The 20,532-nt window shown below is 32.5% G+C and overlaps 1 protein-coding gene across 1 annotated transcript; it reads left to right on the forward strand.

Moving 5' to 3' along the window:
- The first annotated feature begins 2,086 nt into the window (after positions 1-2,086).
- Positions 2,087-8,149, forward strand: LOC126779023 (RNA-binding protein 8A-like). Its single transcript, XM_050502772.1, has 4 exons — positions 2,087-2,094; positions 7,407-7,524; positions 7,834-7,947; positions 8,045-8,149. Exons 1-4 carry the CDS (start codon positions 2,087-2,089, stop codon positions 8,147-8,149), a joined length of 345 nt encoding a protein of 114 aa, XP_050358729.1.
- The last annotated feature ends 12,383 nt before the right edge of the window (positions 8,150-20,532 follow it).

Raw genomic sequence — 20,532 nt, forward strand, 5'->3', positions numbered from 1 at the left:
ATGAACAAATTTTATCTTTTTTTTTATATTTTTTACTGGTCATAGTCAAGTTAAGACATTATTCTTAAATTACGTTACTTTTTCTGTGCACTCTCAGACAAAACATCGATTAAATATAAATACTGGTTTTATAAGTCATGAAACAGTGATAAAGAATATATTTAAGTAGTTTATTAAGAAAACTAGTAAGTATTCAAAGTGCGATTGAAAAAAACTTAGTTTCAATTAGGAAAAGCATGTGTTAAAGTGTGTTTAAAGTGCGGTGCATAGTTAATTCATTATCTAAGCTAAGACTTATCGCTTATGTATTTAATATATGTCTTTCTATAATATTATTTGTTTTTATTTACCACCAATGAACTGAAAATAGTAAAACATATTCAGGAATAATCTTTGCCTATTTGTGTTTATAATTTATTTTGTGCCGTGCACTGAAAAAAACAATGTTGCGTATGAGATTGCGTATACAATATCTTCCTACCCAATTTCTAAACATAATTATGATATATAATATATAAATATTTTTTTTCCTTTATTTTACCTGGGAGTTTAGTCATCAGATTGACTATGTCACCCCCGTACAAGCAAAACACATAATAATTATACTAAATCAAAACAACTTAACACCTAATTAACTTAACATTACTTCAATAATATAATACATCCATAATCTTTTCTTTTCTATATAAGGTATTATCGAAAATGAGCAAGTATTCTATATATACATTTTCAATAATAGCTTAGCTTCGTTTGATGATGGTACCGCAAGCCAACTATTATATATACCCACATTATATGATTTTAATAAACGGGGCCGGAACGACGCATTCCGCGCACAGTCCATCAATCGGTGATAAACATCATCCATTCAGTTACATTGTACGTATTTATTGGTGTTGGTTTTGCCCATCATAAAATTAAATTTGTTTGACGGAATATGACCGGAACGAAGTCTCATAAATGTCACAATATTTTTTCTGCTACTTTTAATTTTTTGAATTCATGGGCAATGAGTAAGTTCACATACAATTGTCTTGTACCATATACGTTTTTGTCGCGATCGTTCATCAAAATATTCCTGCCAGTTTTGTTTACATGTTTTCTTGAATTTATTTAAAATTTCACTATGTAAAGGTATGCACTGATAAAGAATTCTGTCATGAATAGCTTGTTTTGCTGCTTTGTCAGTTTCCCCGTTGCCCATGATTCCAATATGTGAAGGTATCTACTGGATAATTATTGTTTTATTTGCACTTTGTCAATTGCATATGGACTCTAAAATATCATAGGCTACCGGGTATCCTCGAAAGGTCGAGGTTAACCGAGCCAAATGAAAAAGGGCGCTCTTTGAATCAGACAGTATAACAACCTGACTTCCGGCACAAGATGACGCATATGATAATGATTCCGAAATTGCAATCAGCTCACTATGCATTATAGATATGCCTTAATTTTAAATTTAATTCTTATATCTGCCTGAGGGTCAAAGATTGCTGTACCTGAACCGAATGTATCCTTAGATCCGTCGGTAAAAATTTTGTAAAACGACTTATATTTGTTATCTAGAAGTGTCAGACAGCTAATTAACATGTCTGATTTCTTACACAGTGTTTTTGACATCGCTATTCCTTCTACTACTGAAAATATATTATTAGATAAGTCTATACCACTGACCCATGTATGGAGAGAATGACATAGTAATTTTTTTTATGATATAACAGAATAATGGCATAAATTTTGTGTAGACTGTAACGAGCAGAGGAAGTTTTTTATTTCTCCAGTAATAATTACTACACGTATCGTTTAGATCTTTTAAAACATTTACAGTTACGTTATTTTCGACAGACCTAGACTTTAGCACAAACTTACCGGCAAGATATTTCCTTCGGATATTTAGAGGTCGTATATACAATTCACTCTCCATGACATGTATTGGTGTGGTTCTGATAAAGCCGCCAATAACTCGCATTGACTGATTTTGTACTTTGTCCAATTTACTTAGGTGACTCTTTAGCCCGATATAGATAGATTCTTTTAAACCATTAACTCCAAACCGATTCTTATCTCGGAAAGTCTTTCTTCTAAAATGAAGAGGTTGTTTTATCTCAGTCGTGATTTTGCCAAATCTTATGAGTACGCCTATTGCTGGACGTCCAATGGCAAAATATTTCTTCGTAAGAAAGAAGGTGACCAGCTAATTCACATAAAAAAAGAATTGGACCTAGATTCCTTAAAATTGAAGAAATGACTAGGTGTCACAAACTTCGCTATTTGCTGTAGATGCATGTTACTTGTTCTTCGTAAGCTTTTTATATTAATGAATGATTTTTTCATATTTAATCTTAGCTCCTATTCCTACATTTCTATGTTGTTAATTTTTTATAATCATTTAGATCAATATTATAATCCTTATATTTATACATATATATCCATCACAAAACATAGCATAGGTTTCCATAGCACAAGCTTTGTACAAGCTTAATTTGGGATCAGATGGCTGTGTTTGAAAAATGTCCCCGGATATTATTATTAAAAAAATAAAACATCCTTACCTTATTTTCCTTTTTTCAGTCTTATCAAATCTTTCATTTGCTGATAATATTCCAAAATATTTAGTGAGTAAAGCTAAGATAAAAAAAGAAAAACAAAAAAAGAATCGAATCTCTGTCCCTAGAACTACTGTAAATCGTACCATTGTTAAATTCAATAATATTTCTTTATGAATGATATAAACTTAATTAACGAAAATATTGAAGCTATAACAGCTTCAGAATTCATAATATCTTGTCCTGAGCAGTGTGGCAATTTTTGAAATGCAAAACGGGGCTAAAGGTTTTTCATGTTAACATAAGAAGCTTAAACTGCAATTTCGATAGACTCTTGGTTTTGCTAAATAGATTGAACAACCAGGTTGACGCAGGCTTTTTTTATCTGAATGTTGGTTAAGAAATGTCTCAGTCTTACCTACGTTACCGGGTTTCAGTTCTTTTAAGTCACAGTACACTAACCAAAATGATGGCGTCGTTGCATACTTCAGAAGCGGTTTAGATTGTCGTGTTGAGGAGTTTCTTTTTGCGGAAGCTAACTGTCTAGTTTCGTTCTGATATTGCTCTAGTAGCCATTTACCGCTCCTCTTCTTACTACAACATTTCTTCATTTATTAACAGTCTTCATAAAGTCTTACTTAGTTCATCGAGCTTTAAAACGTCAGCAATCATTGGAGATATAAACATTAATATTAACCCAGCTACTAAGGATCCTCGTATGGATGATTACCTTAACATCTCTGCCATCCATGGAATGCTGCCTGCATATGTCACCCAACTAGAAATGAGAAATGTCTTGTTCATGTCATCCTAAGAAGTAACAAAAACACCACCACTGTTATGTTTGACGCTGCTTTTACAGATCATGTTCCGGTTATTTTTTACTGTGACTTTAAACTGAAACCTACTAAATCTGCTGGTAGTTATATTTGTGTCAATGAGGTCGCTATCGTTGCTGACCTTGCGATCTGTGATTTTTCGGCCATCTCTAATTCAACTGATCCGGAGAAATCTAAAAAATAGCTGTGCGGTGGGTTGGGACGGAATTACAACATCTATTGTGAAAACTTCTGAACCTATTTTTACCCCTTTGCTTACACATATTTTTAATCTTTGTCTGACTAAAGGAGTTTTCATCAGGGTCTTTAAACAGGCCATCGTCCACCCTATTCATAAGAATGGAGCGAAGGACAATGTCAATAACTACAGACCCATTTCGGTCCTGACCACTTTTTCGAAAGTACTGGAAAAGATCCTTAATCGTAGGTTTATCTCTTATTTAAACAATTTCGGCATATTGGTTAATAATCAATACGGGTTCAGAACTAGCAGATCCACGGAAGATGCCGTAATGAGTATGATTAACGACACGGTCCAAAACATTTATAATAATAAGAACACCATTGGCATATAATAAGAACACCATTGGCATTTTTCTGAACTTGTCGAAAGCATTCGACGCCGTTTCTATACCTTTATTACTACAGAAATTGGATAGAATTGGTGTCAGAGGATTGGCCTTAAGTATCTTCGAAAGTTATCTTAGCGAACGGACTCAATATGTCTCTATAAATAATCAAGTAAGTGATGAGGAAGATCTTTTCATTGGTGTTCCTCAAGGCAGCGTCGACTAGGGCCGACTTTATTCCTGGTCAACATTAATGATCTGTGCAAGCTTAAATTACCAAACAGCAAATTCGTAACATATGCCGACGACACCTCACTAATTGTCCATGGTAAGAATTGATCAGATGCTTGAAATAAGGCAGAATTGGCCCTTGCTATCGTATTGAACTGGCTGTCCTGTAACTTATTGACTCTTAATATAGATAAAACGCATTACATGACTTTTGGCTTCAGCTATACTTTACCGGCTACGTCATTTCCTGTAGTCGCTCATAATTGTTCTGAATACCAGGTTCCTTGCAACTGTAATAAAATCTCTCGCACTAAGACCATTAAGTATCTCGGAGTAACAATAGATGAGGGGCTAAATTGGAATGATCACATTCAATCTGTAATTTCACGTATAAGGAAAATAATGTATATTTAAAGACTGTATATTACGCACTTGTGCAATCTAATATCACTTACTGTATCACAGCGTGAGGAGGTGCTGCTAAGATCAATATACTTCGATTAGAGAGAGCACAAAGACTTTTATTAAAAATTATGATCTCTCAGCCTATCCGTTTCCCTACAATTGAACTATATAAATCTTGTAAAGTTCTCACAGTGCGTCAACTGTATATACTGCAAACAATTCTTCGTAAGCATAAAAATATTCCCTATAATAAGTTTGTATCTAACAAACGCAGAAGTGATAGGGTTTGCCAGACCATTCCATTTAAATCAGCGATGGCAAGTCACCAATACAATTATTTGAGCTCAATTTTATATAATAGAATAAATAAGAAGAACAATATTTTACGACTTACCAGTGTAAAATTCAAATGACCAACCGGCTCCTCAATTTGGGCTATGATGAGACTGAAGCATTACTAAAACGATCAATATAACATTGACCTAACCTATTCTTTCTTCCTACCCCATCCCTTCCTTATAGTATATGTATTTAGATGTATATATTTATATAGTATATTTTGTTATTAGTTATTGTGTTATTAAATTAAATGATATTTGATTGTTATGTTTATAATGAACAAATAATAAATAAATGTGCTGTCGAATTGGAGGGCGATAGTAGCTACGACACAGTTTTATACTAATGTATTTCCTATCGTATTTATTGTTTAAGATATGTATAATTTGTTCAAAATAAATAAATAAATAAATAAAATAAAATAAATAAAAATTGTTTATCTGTGTTACCGACGTATAATATTTTAGGTCGCCTTACGCTCACGTCACACAATGATTACTACGTTCCATAGATGGCGCTTTACATTTCGTAGCGAAATCTGCATCGCGTTGGCTAGATTATCTGTCGGTGAATCAGGTTCGCGGGATCGCACCAATGTAGTATCGACTATCGCTTCAAAGCTTCCTGTAAAATTCGTCTTAATTGTGACGAATCTTACAGGAAGCCTTGAACGGATGAAAGATTGTAAAATAATCTAAAGGTAAACTTTACCAATCAACAGATCCACGCACTCTCAGGCCCTCTCTCTCTCTATATCTTTAATCTTTGTTTATATGCAATTTTGAGGAGGAAAACAGCCTAGGAAGCTAGGGGAAGTCTTCTAAACTGTTTTCCTTCATATGAATAACTATTGTGAACACAGTATGCGAGCGGGCTAGTTGAGCATTCATTAGAGTTGAGGCAACCTTCTTCCGTTCCTGCCCTTGAGCCATGATTCCTAAATTCTTAACTTGGAGTTGTCTTCCACATCGGTAGACAACTCCAAGTTAAGAATTTAGGAAGACGTCAACAGGAAGGGTGCCAATATTGTGTTTGGCTTCGAAGTGATAACTGTTTATAACAAGAACGAGGTTTACAAGATCATGGCCGTTACCGTTAGTTGGCTGAGCATTAACACGTAGCACGAGCGTCGAGGTTCCATTGGCTCGAGTATTGTCAAATTTGAGGGACTCATTGACGTATAATAGAGTTTTTACTTTGTGTTCATTATGTTACAACATAAATAATGTTAAATACTTACAAGCATATACATGATAATGATAATAATGGGGATGATACTGGTAATGTCACTTTATATTCCATTGGTAAATTGGTTCAGCGCTTCATATGTAATAGAAATAAAACAATAGAACAATACAGCGAAAAACTAAATAAAAAAAAAGAAAACAAATTATAATAATGTATCACGATGTCAATAATAATTTAATCATTGAAAATACTTCAAATTAAAAAAAAGCAATTGAACCTTTATGCAATAGAAAAGGTGTACTTTTGTTTCTCTGTGAAATTTTTTACCTTCCATTAAGGCATCGCCGCAGTTAGGAAGAAAAGCCACCCAAATGTTAATACAGGGCCCATCAAGGGCAAGCTACGCCCCTGAGTAGGACACTATTATTTTATTCATACTTTTTGTGTTCTTGTATGGACCATATTGTATCCTATGTATACATACAATGTGTGCAAACGACAAAAAAGCCCATATAGTTAGTTTATCAACACTAATATTAGCTAGTCGATCGTTATCATATATAGCAGCCGTACTCAACCTGCGGCCCGCCGGGCTTTTGTGGTTGGCCCACTTGGATGTTACTTTATTTTGATATATTTTGAACTTGAAAGCTTTTTATTAACACCTAAATAATTGGACTTAAACAACTGCTTGTTGCGGATACTGCAGTGTTTAAAAAGTCGTGAAATGATAAAAAAATGTTAAAATATACGCGATAAAGGTTTGCGGCCCGCGACACCATGATTAACACTTGTTTGCAGCCCCTATAAAGAAAAGGTTGAGTATCGCTGATCTATAGAAACGATTCAGAACACATTCGTGTAGCATACGAAAAAAGTGTGGCGGTGGACTAAATACGTCATATAAACATCTTAAAGAAGATAAGTATTATATTAACGAGATTAGTTTACATTAGATATAAATTTAAATTGACAAAAACATAAATTGATACTTTGAATGTATATCATATCTGTAAAACCTCATTGTCTGTGTATCATTTTGATTTAAATGCGATTTCTATTACCAATAAGATATCAAAGCGATTTTGTAGCAAAACCTCTGTAGTTAAGTGTACAAACTTTCACAAAATGCCCTAGAACATTATGAACATGTTACAAAAAATAACTAAATAACTCTTATTTATCACATGTTCTTACCACTGGGCCATCTCAGCTTTATCTAATTTATATACAAATTTATCTAATTTAAAAATATGGTAATATTAAAATGTATATGTGTTTGTTTCTAGATATGACAGTCTTGCTCCAGAGGGTGATGGTAACACACCAGGACCACAGAGGTCTGTGGACGGTTGGATCTTATTTGTAAGCAATGTACATGAGGAAGCCCAGGAAGAAGATATACAGGTATAACTTAAAATTCTACCCCCAACTATATGAAGTAAAACAGCCTGTAAATGACGTACTGCTGAGATTGGCATCCTGCTCTTTTGAGGAGAAGGTTTGGAGCTTTGCACACAATATTTTCCTGCATGAGATGAATTATAAATTGTAATTAAATTTGTTAATCTTCAGTCATGCTTTTCCGAGTTTGATCATGCAACATTTTCTTTGTTCTTGCTACTATGCTATCTCAGCTCCATATAAAATAAGCCGCATATTAATACAAGTATGGATATAAAAAAAAAAATATTTATTTTTTTATTTTCTTTGTAGAACCAATTCTCAGAATTTGGAGAAATCAAAAACATTCATTTGAATCTTGATCGGCGCACTGGCTTCCTTAAGGGTTATGCCTTAGTTGAATATAAAACATACAAACAGGCAGCTGTAAGTTTTACTTTAATATTAATGGTTATGTTTAATTCCACTTAGATAGTAAATGTGCTTAGTCAATGAAATTTTTAATTTTGTATTTTTCCTATAGAGTGCACGCGAGGCTCTCCATGGAACTGATATTCTCGGACAAGCGATATCAGTAGACTGGTGCTTTGTAAAGGGGCCCACTAAAACTCACAAGAAACGACGATAGTCGACATTATATTTTAACTCTTATTATGTATCGCACTTTAAAATATATATCTGGACGTATCATATTAAATGTAAATAGTCTCAATATCTTGTTACTATTAATATATGAATGAATCAACAAAAATTAACATAAAATTTAACACTGGAGAAAAGATTTTTATGAAATAGTAAGTTGTCAAAAAAATAGGTTTATTTTTGCTGAGATTGTTTTTCCTCAATAGTTTTTATATTTTAAATAAAGTTAATAAAAGATTATGTTCTTACTGTAACTTATTTTGACTTCATTACGCAAAACATTTTATAATTTTTTTCAAACTGTTGACTTTTGTGATGCTTATGAACAAATTTTATCTTTTTTTTTATATTTTTTACTGGTCATAGTCAAGTTAAGACATTATTCTTAAATTACGTTACTTTTTCTGTGCACTCTCAGACAAAACATCGATTAAATATAAATACTGGATTTTATAAGTAATGAAACAGTGATAAAGAATATATTTAAGTAGTTTATTAAGAAAACTAGTAAGTATTCAAAGTGCGATTGAAAAAAACTTAGTTTCAATTAGGAAAAGCATGTGTTAAAGTGTGCTTAAAGTGCGGTGCATAGTTAATTCATTATCTAAGCTAAGACTTATCGCTTAAGTATTTAATATATGTCTTTCTATAATATTATTTGTTTTTATTTACCACCAATGAACTGAAAATAGTATAACATATTCAGGAATAATCTTTGCCTATTTGTGTTTATAATTTATTTGCACTGAAAGAAACAATGTTGCGTATGAAATTGTGTATACAATATCTTCCTACCCAATTTCTAAACATAATTATGATATATAATATATAAATAATTTTTTTTTTCCTTTATTTTACCTGGGAGTTTAGTCATCAGATTGACTATGTCACCCCCGTACAAGCAAAACACATAATAATTATACTAAATCAAAACAACTTAACACCTAATTAACTTAACATTACTTCAATAATATAATACATCCATAATCTTTACTTTTCTATATAAGGTATTATCGAAAATGAGCAAGTATTCTATATACACATTTTCAATAATAGCTTAGCTTCGTTTGATGATGGTACCACAAGCCAACTATTACATGTACCCACATTATATGATTTTAATAAACGGGGCCGAAACGACGCATTCCGCGCATATTCCATCAATCGGTGATAAACATCATCCATGCAGTTACATTGTACGCATTTATTGGTGTTGGTTTTGCCCATCATAAAATTAAATTTGTTTGACGGAATATGACCGGAACGAAGTCTCATAAATGTCACAATATTTTTTCTCCTACTTTTAATTTTTTGAAACCATGGGCAATGAGTAAGTTCACATACAATTGTCTTGTACCATATACCTTTATGTCGCGATCGTTCATCAAAATATTCCTGCCAGTTTTGTTTACATGTTTTCTTGAATTTATTTAAAATTTCACTATGTAAAGGTATCCACTGATAAGGAATTCCGTCATGAATAGCTTGTTTTGCTGCTTTGTCAGTTTCCTCGTTGCCCATGATTCCAATATGTGAAAGTATCCACTGTATAATTATTGTTTTATTTGCACTTTGTCTATTGCATATGGACTCTAAAATATCATAGGCTACCGGGTATCCTCGAAAGGTCGAGGTTAACCGAGCCAAATGAAAAAGGGCGCTTTTTGAATCAGACAGTATAACAACCTGACTTCCAGCACAAGATGACGCATTTGACAATGATTCCGAAATTGCAATCAGCTCACTATGCATTATAGATATATCTGACTCAATTTTAAATTTAATTCTTATATCTGCCTGAGGGTCAAAGATTGCTGCACCTGAACCAATTGTACCATTAGATCCGTCGGTAAAAATTTTGTAAAACGACTTATATTTTTTATCTAGAAGTGTCCGACAGCTAATTAACATGTCTGATTTCTTGCACAGTGTTTTTGACATCGCTATTCCTTCTACTACTAAAAATATATTATTAGATAAGTCTATACCACTGACCCATGTATGGAGATTATGACATAGTAATTTTTTTTATGATATAACAGAATAATGGCATAAATTTTGTGTAGACTGTAACGAGCAGAGGAAGTTTTTTATTTCTCCAGTAATAATTACTACACGTATCGTTTAGATCTTTTAAAACATTTACAGTTACGTTATTTTCGACAGACCTAGACTTTAGCACAAACTTACCGGCAAGATATTTCCTTCGGATATTTAGAGGTTGTATATACAATTCACTCTCCATGACATGTATTGGTGTGGTTCTGATAAAGCCGCCAATAACTCGCATTGACTGATTTTGTACTTTGTCCAATTTACTTAGGTGACTCTTTAGCCCGATATCGTATAAGAAACTACCATAATCAAGTCTGCTACGGATAATTGAAATTTAAAGTCGACGTAGGTGTATTGGATGAATCCCCCATTGAAGTCTCTTAAGTCCAAGAGTTTTGTCTCTAATTTCATTAATGTGCCTACCCCATTTTAAGCTTCTATCTAACCACATTCCCAAATATTTAACACTATCGACTTCTTGTAAACGAAAATTATTGTTTAACAATTGGATTGCCGTGTTACTTCTAGACCTGCATTTACTAAAGATGCAAACTTTGGGTTTTTGTTGAGATATACTTAATCCAATTTCTTTTATGAGATTACAAAATACATCTAACGCATTTTGAATATCGTTTGCCGCCACATTGACTATTTTATTTGAACTATATATAACAAAATCGTCTGCATATTACGAGATGAATACTTGTGAAATCTCTCGACAAATTCTTCTGGTAGCACGTTAGTTAGTACGTTAAACAATAATGGAGATAAATATTTACAATAATTTGCTTGTACGGGGGGGTAACATAGTCAATCTGATGACTAAACTCCCAGGTAAAATAAAGGAAAAAAAAATTATTTATATATTATATATCATAATTATGTTTAGAAATTGGGTAGGAAGATATTGTATAGACAATTTCATACGCAACATTGTTTCTTTCAGTGCACGGCACAAAATAAATTATAAACACAAATAGGCAAAGATTAAAACAAATAATATTATAGAAAGACATATATTAAATACATAAGCGATAAGTCTCAGCTTAGATAATGAATTAACTATGCACCGCACTTTAAACACACTTTAACACATGCTTTTCCTAATAGAAAATAAGTTTTTTTCAATCGCACTTTAAATACTTACTAGTTTTCTTAATAAACTACTTAAATATATTCTTTATCACTGTTTCATGACTTATAAAACCAGTATTTATATTTAATCGATGTTTTGTCTGAGAGTGCACAGAAAAAGTAACGTAATTTAAGAATAATGTCTTAACTTGACTATGACCAGTAAAAAATATAAAAAAAAAGATAAAATTTGTTCATAAGCATCACAAAAGTCAACAGTTTGAAAAAAATTATAAAATGTTTTGCGTAATGAAGTCAAAATAAGTTACAGTAAGAACATAATCTTTAATTAACTTTATTTAAAATATAAAAACTATTAAGGAAAAACAATCTTAACAAAAAAAATCTAGTTTTTTGACAACTTACTATTTCATAAACATCTTTTCTCCAGTGTTAAATTTTATGTTAATTTATGTTGATTCATTCATATATTAATAGTAACAAGATATTGAGACTATTTACATTTAATATGATACGTCCAGATATATATTTTAAAGTGCGATACATAATAAGAGTTAAAATATAATGTCGACTATCGTCGTTTCTTGTGAGTTTTAGTGGGCCCCTTTACAAAGCACCAGTCTACTGATATCGCTTGGCCGAGAATATCAGCTCCATCGAGAGCCTCGCGTGCACTCTATAGGAAAAATACAAAATTAAAAATTTCATTGACTAAGCACATTTACTATCTAAGTGGAAACTAAACATAACCATTAATATTAAAGTAAAACTTACAGCTGCCTGTTTCTATGTTTCATATTCAACTAAGGCATAACCCTTAAGGAAGCCAGTGCGCCGATCAAGATTCAAATGAATGTTTTTGATTTCTCCAAATTCTGAGAATTGGTTCTACAAAGAAAATAAAAAAATAAATAATCTTTTTTTTTATATCCATACTTTTATTAATATGCGGCTTATTTTACCTGGTGTGTTACCATCACCCTCTGGAGCAAGACTGTCATATCTAGAAACAAACACATATACATTTTAATATTACCATATTTTTAAATTAGATAAATTTGTATATAAATTAGATAAAGCTGAGATGGCCCAGTGGTAAGAACATGTGATAAATAAGAGTTATTTAGTTATTTTTTTGTAATATGTTCATAATGTTCTGGGGCATTTTGTGAAAGTTTGTACACTTAACTACAGAGGTTTTGCTACAAAATTGCTTTGATATCTTATTGGTAATAGAAATCGCATTTAAATCAAAATGATACATAGACAATGAGGTTTTACAGATATGATATACATTCAAAGTATCAATTTATGTTTTTGTCAATTTAAATTTATATCTAATGTAAACTAATCTCGTTAATATAATACTTATCTTCTTTAAGATGTTTATATGACGTATTTAGTCCACCGCCACACTATTTTCGTATGCTACACGAATGTGTTCTGAATCGTTTCTATAGATCAGCGATACTCAACCTTTTCTTTATAGGGGCTGCAAACAAGTGTTAATCATGGTGTCGCGGGCCGCAAACCTTTATCGCGTATATTTTAACATTTTTTTTATCATTTCATGACTTTTTAAACACTGCAGTGTCCGCAACAAGCAGTTGTTTAAGTCAAATTATTTAGATGTTAATATAAACCTTTCAAGTTCAAAATAGATCAAAATAAAGTAACATCCAAGTGGGCCAACCACAAAAGCCCGGCGGGCCGCAGGTTGAGTACGGCTGCTATATATGATAACGATCGACTAGCTAATATTAGTGTTGATAAACTAACTATATGGGCTTTTTTGTCGTTTGCACACATTGTATGTATACATAGGATACAATATGGTCCATACAAGAACACAAAAAGTATGAATAAAAGAATAGTGTCCTACTCAGGGGCGTAGCTTGCCCTTGATGGGCCTTGTATCAACATTTGTATAATAAATCCGTATATCTTTGCCAATTGTATTTTTCGACCTTGAGCGATCGCCGCTCATGCCATCTTGGAAAAATTAATTAATTAATTAGATATTTATTGATAACATAGAAACTACATTATTTTTTATTTAATTCGCTAAAATGTTGAACACTATGACATTTATTGTTAGATTTATGTAATTAAATTCGTAAGAAAATTTTACTTTTTTTACAAATAAAATCTACAAGTAATATTATTAAGTTTAAACTGCATGCTGTATTTGCAATTTTGCATCAAGTAGGACTTTTCGTTTCATTTCCTTTCCATCTGGTTCTTAGAATTACTCCCGTCGGTAGTGGTTAGAATACGCGACACTTATCTGATGATTGTGGGTTCATACCAGGGCAAGCACCGATTAAATTAAGAGTGCGGGTGCTGCCACCACAGCGTACGCAGTAAAAGTTTAGTGCTCCTCGAATAAAAAAAATATTTTCAGCAAATTAGTGACTTAGTATAAAAAATTGGCTGTTATATATGTTGAGTGAGGTGTAACACGTAATCATTAAAAAAAGTTTTAAAAATTGTGAATTAACATTATAAATAACATCCATATATTTTTGTGGTTCGGAGATCAGTGTAGATAATTATTTGTCTACCGTCATAAATCACAATATAAATATCACAGTTACTGTACTCTGTAAACATCATAAATAACAGAACAGTAAACAGTATTGCATATTTTCGCCGTCGTCTATTAGCTAACGTTTGATGCATTGGTAACGGCTCTGGTACTGTATCCGAGAAGTTGATGGTTCAAACACCGATATACAACACATTTATATTCACAATAATTTAAAAAATAAATTTTCAAAAGGTGGTTAATGCATGTGAGATATGTAAGGTCAACATAGGAGTTGGGCAAAAACGTATTAAGTGCAATAGTTGTAAATATTTGTTTCATTCCGATTGCGTTCATTTTAACAGTGATTCGAATAATGCTAGATCTACATGGAAGTGTTCAACTTGCAAAACAAGTTCTAAAAGAGTGCAAAGTGTGAGTAATAAGGATATCAACACTTCATCGCATAGTAATAAGTAGCCTATACCACAAGCTACGTCAAGTAGTCAAGAAGATATGACAAACAAAAATTTTAATAATTTAATATTAACAGAAATAATAAACTTTCGCGCAGAAATAAATGCGAGACTCAATGAACAAGATAATGAATTCAATAAGCTACAATCTTGTGTCATGGAGATGAAAAATGATTTATTTGAATTACAAACAAGCCTTAGAAGTCGAACATCAGGTTCAAAGAACATGAACATGGGATAAATAAGAGTTATTTAGTTCTTTTTTTGTAACATGTTCATAATGTTCTAGGGCATTTTGTGAAAGTTTGTACACTTAATTACAGAGGTTTTGCTACAAAATCGCTTTGATATCTTATTGGTAACAGAAATCGCATTTAAATCAAAATGATACACAGACAATGAGGTTTTACAGATATGATATATATTCAAAGTATCAATTTATGTTTTTGTCAATTTAAATTTATATCTAATGTAAACTAATCTCGTTAATATAATACTTATCTTCTTTAAGATGTTTATATGACGTATTTAGTCCACCGGCACACTTTTTTCGTATGCTACACGAATGTGTTCTGAATCGAAGGTAGTTATCGCGTATATATATAATTTTTTTCATGAACCACGATCAGGTTCGCAATCTAGAGGAGGAGGAGTAGGCGCATATATACGTTCAAATTTGAGAGTAAAAGTATTGCCAGTAGATTCTTCGGCACTTGAGCAACAGTGGTTTGAAATTAAGATTAAAAGATGCATAACTGCTGTAGGAGTCATCTACCGACCTCCTAAATTTAGTTTTAGCACATTTTTATCTACGCTAGATGACAATCTATCATTTTTAACATCAAAATATGAATACGTATTTGTAACTGGTGACATAAACATTGATTTAAATTCGCATGGTATTTCTCAAAATGAATTTTTAACGTTAATAGCGGAATATAAATTGAATCAAATAGTTAACAAATCTACTCGAGTCACGAATACATCTAGCTCTCTAATAGATGTTATCTGCTGTAATGATAGCTTAAATATAAGTGAAATTAATGGTCAATATAACGATGATTTGAGTGATCATGCTTTTATTACGGCAATTATACCTCTGGAAGTAAATAAACCAATTCCAAGAGTTATTCAGTACAGACCATTTAATAATTTTGATCTTGATACATACCAGTTCGCTTCATCTATTACACCTTGGGATATGATATTACAGTATGACCATGTCGATGCTATGGTAGTGTTTTAATTTTTTAATTCTTGGCTTTTTCAATCATTTTGTTCCTTTGAAAACTAAGCGTTTCAAATACCCCCCTTCCCCATGGATTACAGATACCATTAAAGCAATGATTGATAGACAGAGAGGATTATTTTTTTTTTTATAGATTAGGTAGGCGGACGAGCATATGGGCCATCTGATGCTAAGTGGTCACCAAACATTGGCATTGTAAGAAATGTTAACCATCGCTTACATCACCAATGCGCCACCAACCTTGGGAACTAAGATGTTATGTCCCTTGTGCCTGTAATTACACTGGCTCACTCACCCTTCAAACCGGAATACAACAATACCAAGTACTGCTGTTTTGCGGTAGAATATCTGATGAGTGGGTGGTACCTACCCAGACGAGCTTGCACAAAGCTCTACCACCAGTAACTTGTTGGATGCTTGTAATATTGCTAAAAAACGAACTCTGATCGTGATATAAATTCATACAAACAATTGAGAAACGCTGTATTTGAGGTAACTCAAAAAGAAAAATCTTTTTATTTCACAAATAAAATTAATAAATTCATTAATAATCCGAAAAAAATGCACGGTGAACTTAAAAAGTTTTTAGGCACTCACAATAACATAATTCCAGGTTATCTATGTGATCCAAATATAATAAATAAAGCATTCCTTGACTCGGTACTAGCGTTTCACATAATAGTAACATTATAAATAAATATAACAAACCGATTTATTCTGGATGTGATTTTACAGAACTTTCCGCCGAGAACATCTTAAAAATAATTAATTCTATAGTCTCTAATGCCGTAGGTACTGATGACATTTCTATCAAAATGGTAAAACTTACCCTCCCATACTCGTTAGTTGCTATTACACATATAATAAATACTTCATTACGCACGGGATACTTCCCAACATCTTGGAAAACTACAATTATTAAAGCTCTTCCGAAAAAGAAAAATGTAGACTCAGTGAAAGACTTACGACCAATTCGAATATTGCCTGTTTTATCAAAGGTTTTATAAAAGGTGGTAAATCAACAAATTGCTTCCTATTTTGAAAAACATTGCATTATTCCGAAATGCCAATCCGGTTTTAGAAAGTCACACAGTTCCACAACAGCGTTATTACACATTGTTGATGAAATTCTTTCTGCATCTAATAATAATATGGCTTTAATTTTAATACTATTAGACTACAGCAGAGCATTTGAATGTCTCAATATAGATTTACTTCTTGATAAATTGAAATTTTATGGTTTTTCTGATCTCATTTGTTAGTGGTTTTCTAGTTATTTCAAAGATAGATTACAAATAGTAGAAGTTTCTGGCATGAATGGCAGGCCAACAAGGTCTAGCGCTATAAAAGTTAATAGAGGTGTTATCCAAGGTTCTATACTTGGACCTATTTTATACTCAATTTATACGGCAGATCTTCACGAATGTGTCAAAACTAGTTTAGTTCACATGTACGCAGATGATACACAGTTATTATTGAACATCAATCTATATAATATATAAATAATGATAAAACTATCCAAAATGTTAATGATGATCTTTCTCAAATTTTTAGTTGGTCGAAGAATCATGACCTGTCATTAAATCCACAAAAATGTACTTACATAATTTTTGGTACTAGGCAACAAATGATATCGCTTGGTTAAATGTGTCATAGGATTTTTATAGATGGTCATTCCTTTCAAATGATTTATAAGTTTAGACCATTTTTGAGTGAATCAGCGCGATCAAAACTTGTAGAATCCTTGGTTCTATCTCAGTTGGACTACTGTGATGTCCTTTATGGCCCCTGCCTTTATAAAAAGACTGAAAGGAAAATACAGAGGATACAAAATTCTTGTCTAAAATTTTGTTACAATATACCTCGATATTCGCATATTACACCTTATTTAAATTCCAAGAATATATTAAATATGAAAAATCGCCGTACACTTAAAGTAAATAATATCACTTTCACCTTAAAATATCACAAAATTCCCAATTATTTGGCGGATAAACTTAAATGGTCTGAAACAAATGAATCCAATTGTAGATTGAGCCGAGTTCCGCGACTAGTACTGCCTAGACCACATTTGCAAGCATTTAGAGATAGCTTTCGTTTCGCTGCTTCTAAGTGTTGGAACGATATCCCACTTCCGATTAAGAACAGTACATCTCAAAATAAGTTTAAGGCACAATGCAAGCAATGGCTTCTATCTATGAAAAAGACGCAATGTGTCTGGACAAATGTGTGTAACTACACTTCAATATTTAATTGTTACTTTGATTGTAATTTATTAAAACATATATCTCTATTTGTTTAAACATTTTAAATATTTTATTACTATTTTATTTTCATTTTTTATTCAATATGAAATATTTTCCTTTTTCTAGAATTAAAAAAAAAGACTTCACTGTTATAGTAATGATTGCATATCATCTTTTATTTTAGCCTATTGTGCGTGTTATAAATTGTATTAACTTTTATTATTTAAGTAATTTTATCTCCTTTTACCTTTTACTGCACTGAATGTAGCGTTTGTGTTAGCAGCATATGTACAAGGCGTAGACTGAAAAGCAGCCTAGCTGAGACTGCGACCTTTTCACCAAATTATGATATTGTTAACTCTTTTTTTATGGTTATGTACCTTAATTTTTTTGTCTTTGTTTCTTTTTTGTGAATAAAGTTATTTATTATTATTATTATAAATTTCATGCGCTATTTGTGTTTATAATTTATTTTGTGCCGTGCACTGAAAGGAACAATGTTGCGTATGAAATTGTGTATAAAATATCTTCCTACCCGATTTCTAAACATAATTATGATATAAAATATATAAATAATTATAATAATACAGCATTTTTATTTTAAACACTAATGTGAATATAATTCTTATGTCTGTCCCTTTAAGCCTAAAACACCAAAATACCAAATATTTATGTTTGGCCTTAGAATATAATATGAGTGGTGGTACAAGTAACTTTATATTTTCTCACTACATATTCAGGTTTTACCAATCGTCAACAGAATCACGCACTCCCAAGCCCTCTCTATCTTTAATCTTTGCTTATATCCATTTTTGAGGAGGAAAATAGCTTAGGAAGCTAGGGAAAGTCTTCCAAGTGGTTTTCCTTCATATGAATGACTATTGTGTACACAGTATGCGAGCGGGCTAGATTGAGCATTCATTAGAGTTGAGGCAACCTTCTCCCGTTCCTGCCCTTGAGCCATGATCTTGTAAACCTCGTTCTTGTTATAAACAGTTATCTCTTCGAAGCCAATCACAATATTGACACTCTCCCTGTTGACGTCTCCCTAAATTCTTAACTTGGAGTTGTCTTCCGATGTGGAAAGTAAGTCAACCAATTCGCTTCTCGGCCTTTTGACTAAGATCAAAGTGTGTGTAGTACTTTGTGTCTGTAGTAGTCCCTGTTCTGTCAGCTAGATATCTGAAAATTAAGTTATGGACTTGTGTTTTCTTTGCCGCAGGACGAGGCCATATATTAAACAGCATCAGTTCTTCCTAAGATCAAATTGATAGTATTGTATTTACTAGTCAATTACCAAAACAATATCATAGCAATAATTGTGTTCGCTTTTTTTTACTACACTTTGGTCTGGCCATATAGAGGAGGAACCACAACGTGAAGGACGTCAACGTGAACTTTTTGGGGAGGAAGGTTTTAGCATCCTCTTGTCAATGCGAGTGGACGAGCAGTTGCTCTGTCCGGTCTGTGTTAGGTGTGGTCGGCACACAGAGTACATGCGTCATCAAAAATCAGAACATCCAGACGATGGCTTGGTCTTTCAATGCTGGGGATGCGGATTAACTGCTCCCCCTGATAAACGATATCCACTTAATGTAGTGTTATCTATTACTTACTTCAATTTGTGTAATTTTTACGTGGTATATCTTGATAAAATATTTTTGGTAGAATTACTTGAAATATATTGCATATGTTTAATATGTGTTAAGTTAATAAATGTCGATTAAGGGGTGATAGAAACAACTGTCTTCTTTTTTGAAAATAAATCAATGACGGAAAAAGATAAATCGGTGTTAGCAATACACCAGGTAAGCAACGTTTACGTTGCGGGCCGTTACCGTTAGTTGGCTGAGCATTAACACGTAGCACGAGCGCCGAGGTTCCATTGGCTCGAGTATTGTCAAATTTGAGGGACTCATTGACGTATAATGAGTTTTTACTTTGTGTTCATAATGTTACAACATAAATAATGTTATATACTTACAAGCATAAACATGATAATGATAATAATGGGGACGATACTGGTAATGTCACTTTATATTCCATTGGTAATTGGTTCAGCGCTTCATATGTAATAGAAATAAAACAATAGAACAATGTAGCGAAAAACGAAATAAAAAAAGAAAACAAATTATAATAATGTATCACGATGTCAATAATAATTTAAACATTGAAAATGATTCAAATTAAAAAAAAAAACAATTGAACCTTTATGCAATAGAAAAGGTGTACTTTTGTTTCTCTGTGAAATTTTTTACCTACCATTAAGGCATCGCCGCAGTTAGGAAGAAAGGCCACCCAAATGTTGATACAGGGCCCACCAAGGGCAAGCTACGCCCCTGAGTAGGACACTATTATTTTATTCATACTTTTTGTGTTCTTGTATGGACCATATTGTATCCTATGTATACATACAATGTGTGCAAACGACAAAAAAGCCCATATAGTTAGTTTATCAACACTAATATTAGCTAGTCGATCGTTATCATATATAGCAGCCGTACTCAACCTGCGGCCCGCCGGGCTTTTGTGGTTGGCCCACTTGGATGTTACTTTATTTTGATCTATTTTGAACTTGAAAGGTTTTTATAAACACCTAAATAATTTGACTTAAACAACTGCTTGTTGCGGACACTGCAGTGTTTAAAAAGTCATGAAATGACATAAAAAAATGTTAAAATATACACGATAAAGGTTTGCGGCCCGCGACACCATGATTAA

Source organism: Nymphalis io, chromosome 28 (assembly GCF_905147045.1).
Source record: "Nymphalis io chromosome 28, ilAglIoxx1.1, whole genome shotgun sequence".
Taxonomy (NCBI): domain Eukaryota; kingdom Metazoa; phylum Arthropoda; class Insecta; order Lepidoptera; family Nymphalidae; genus Nymphalis; species Nymphalis io.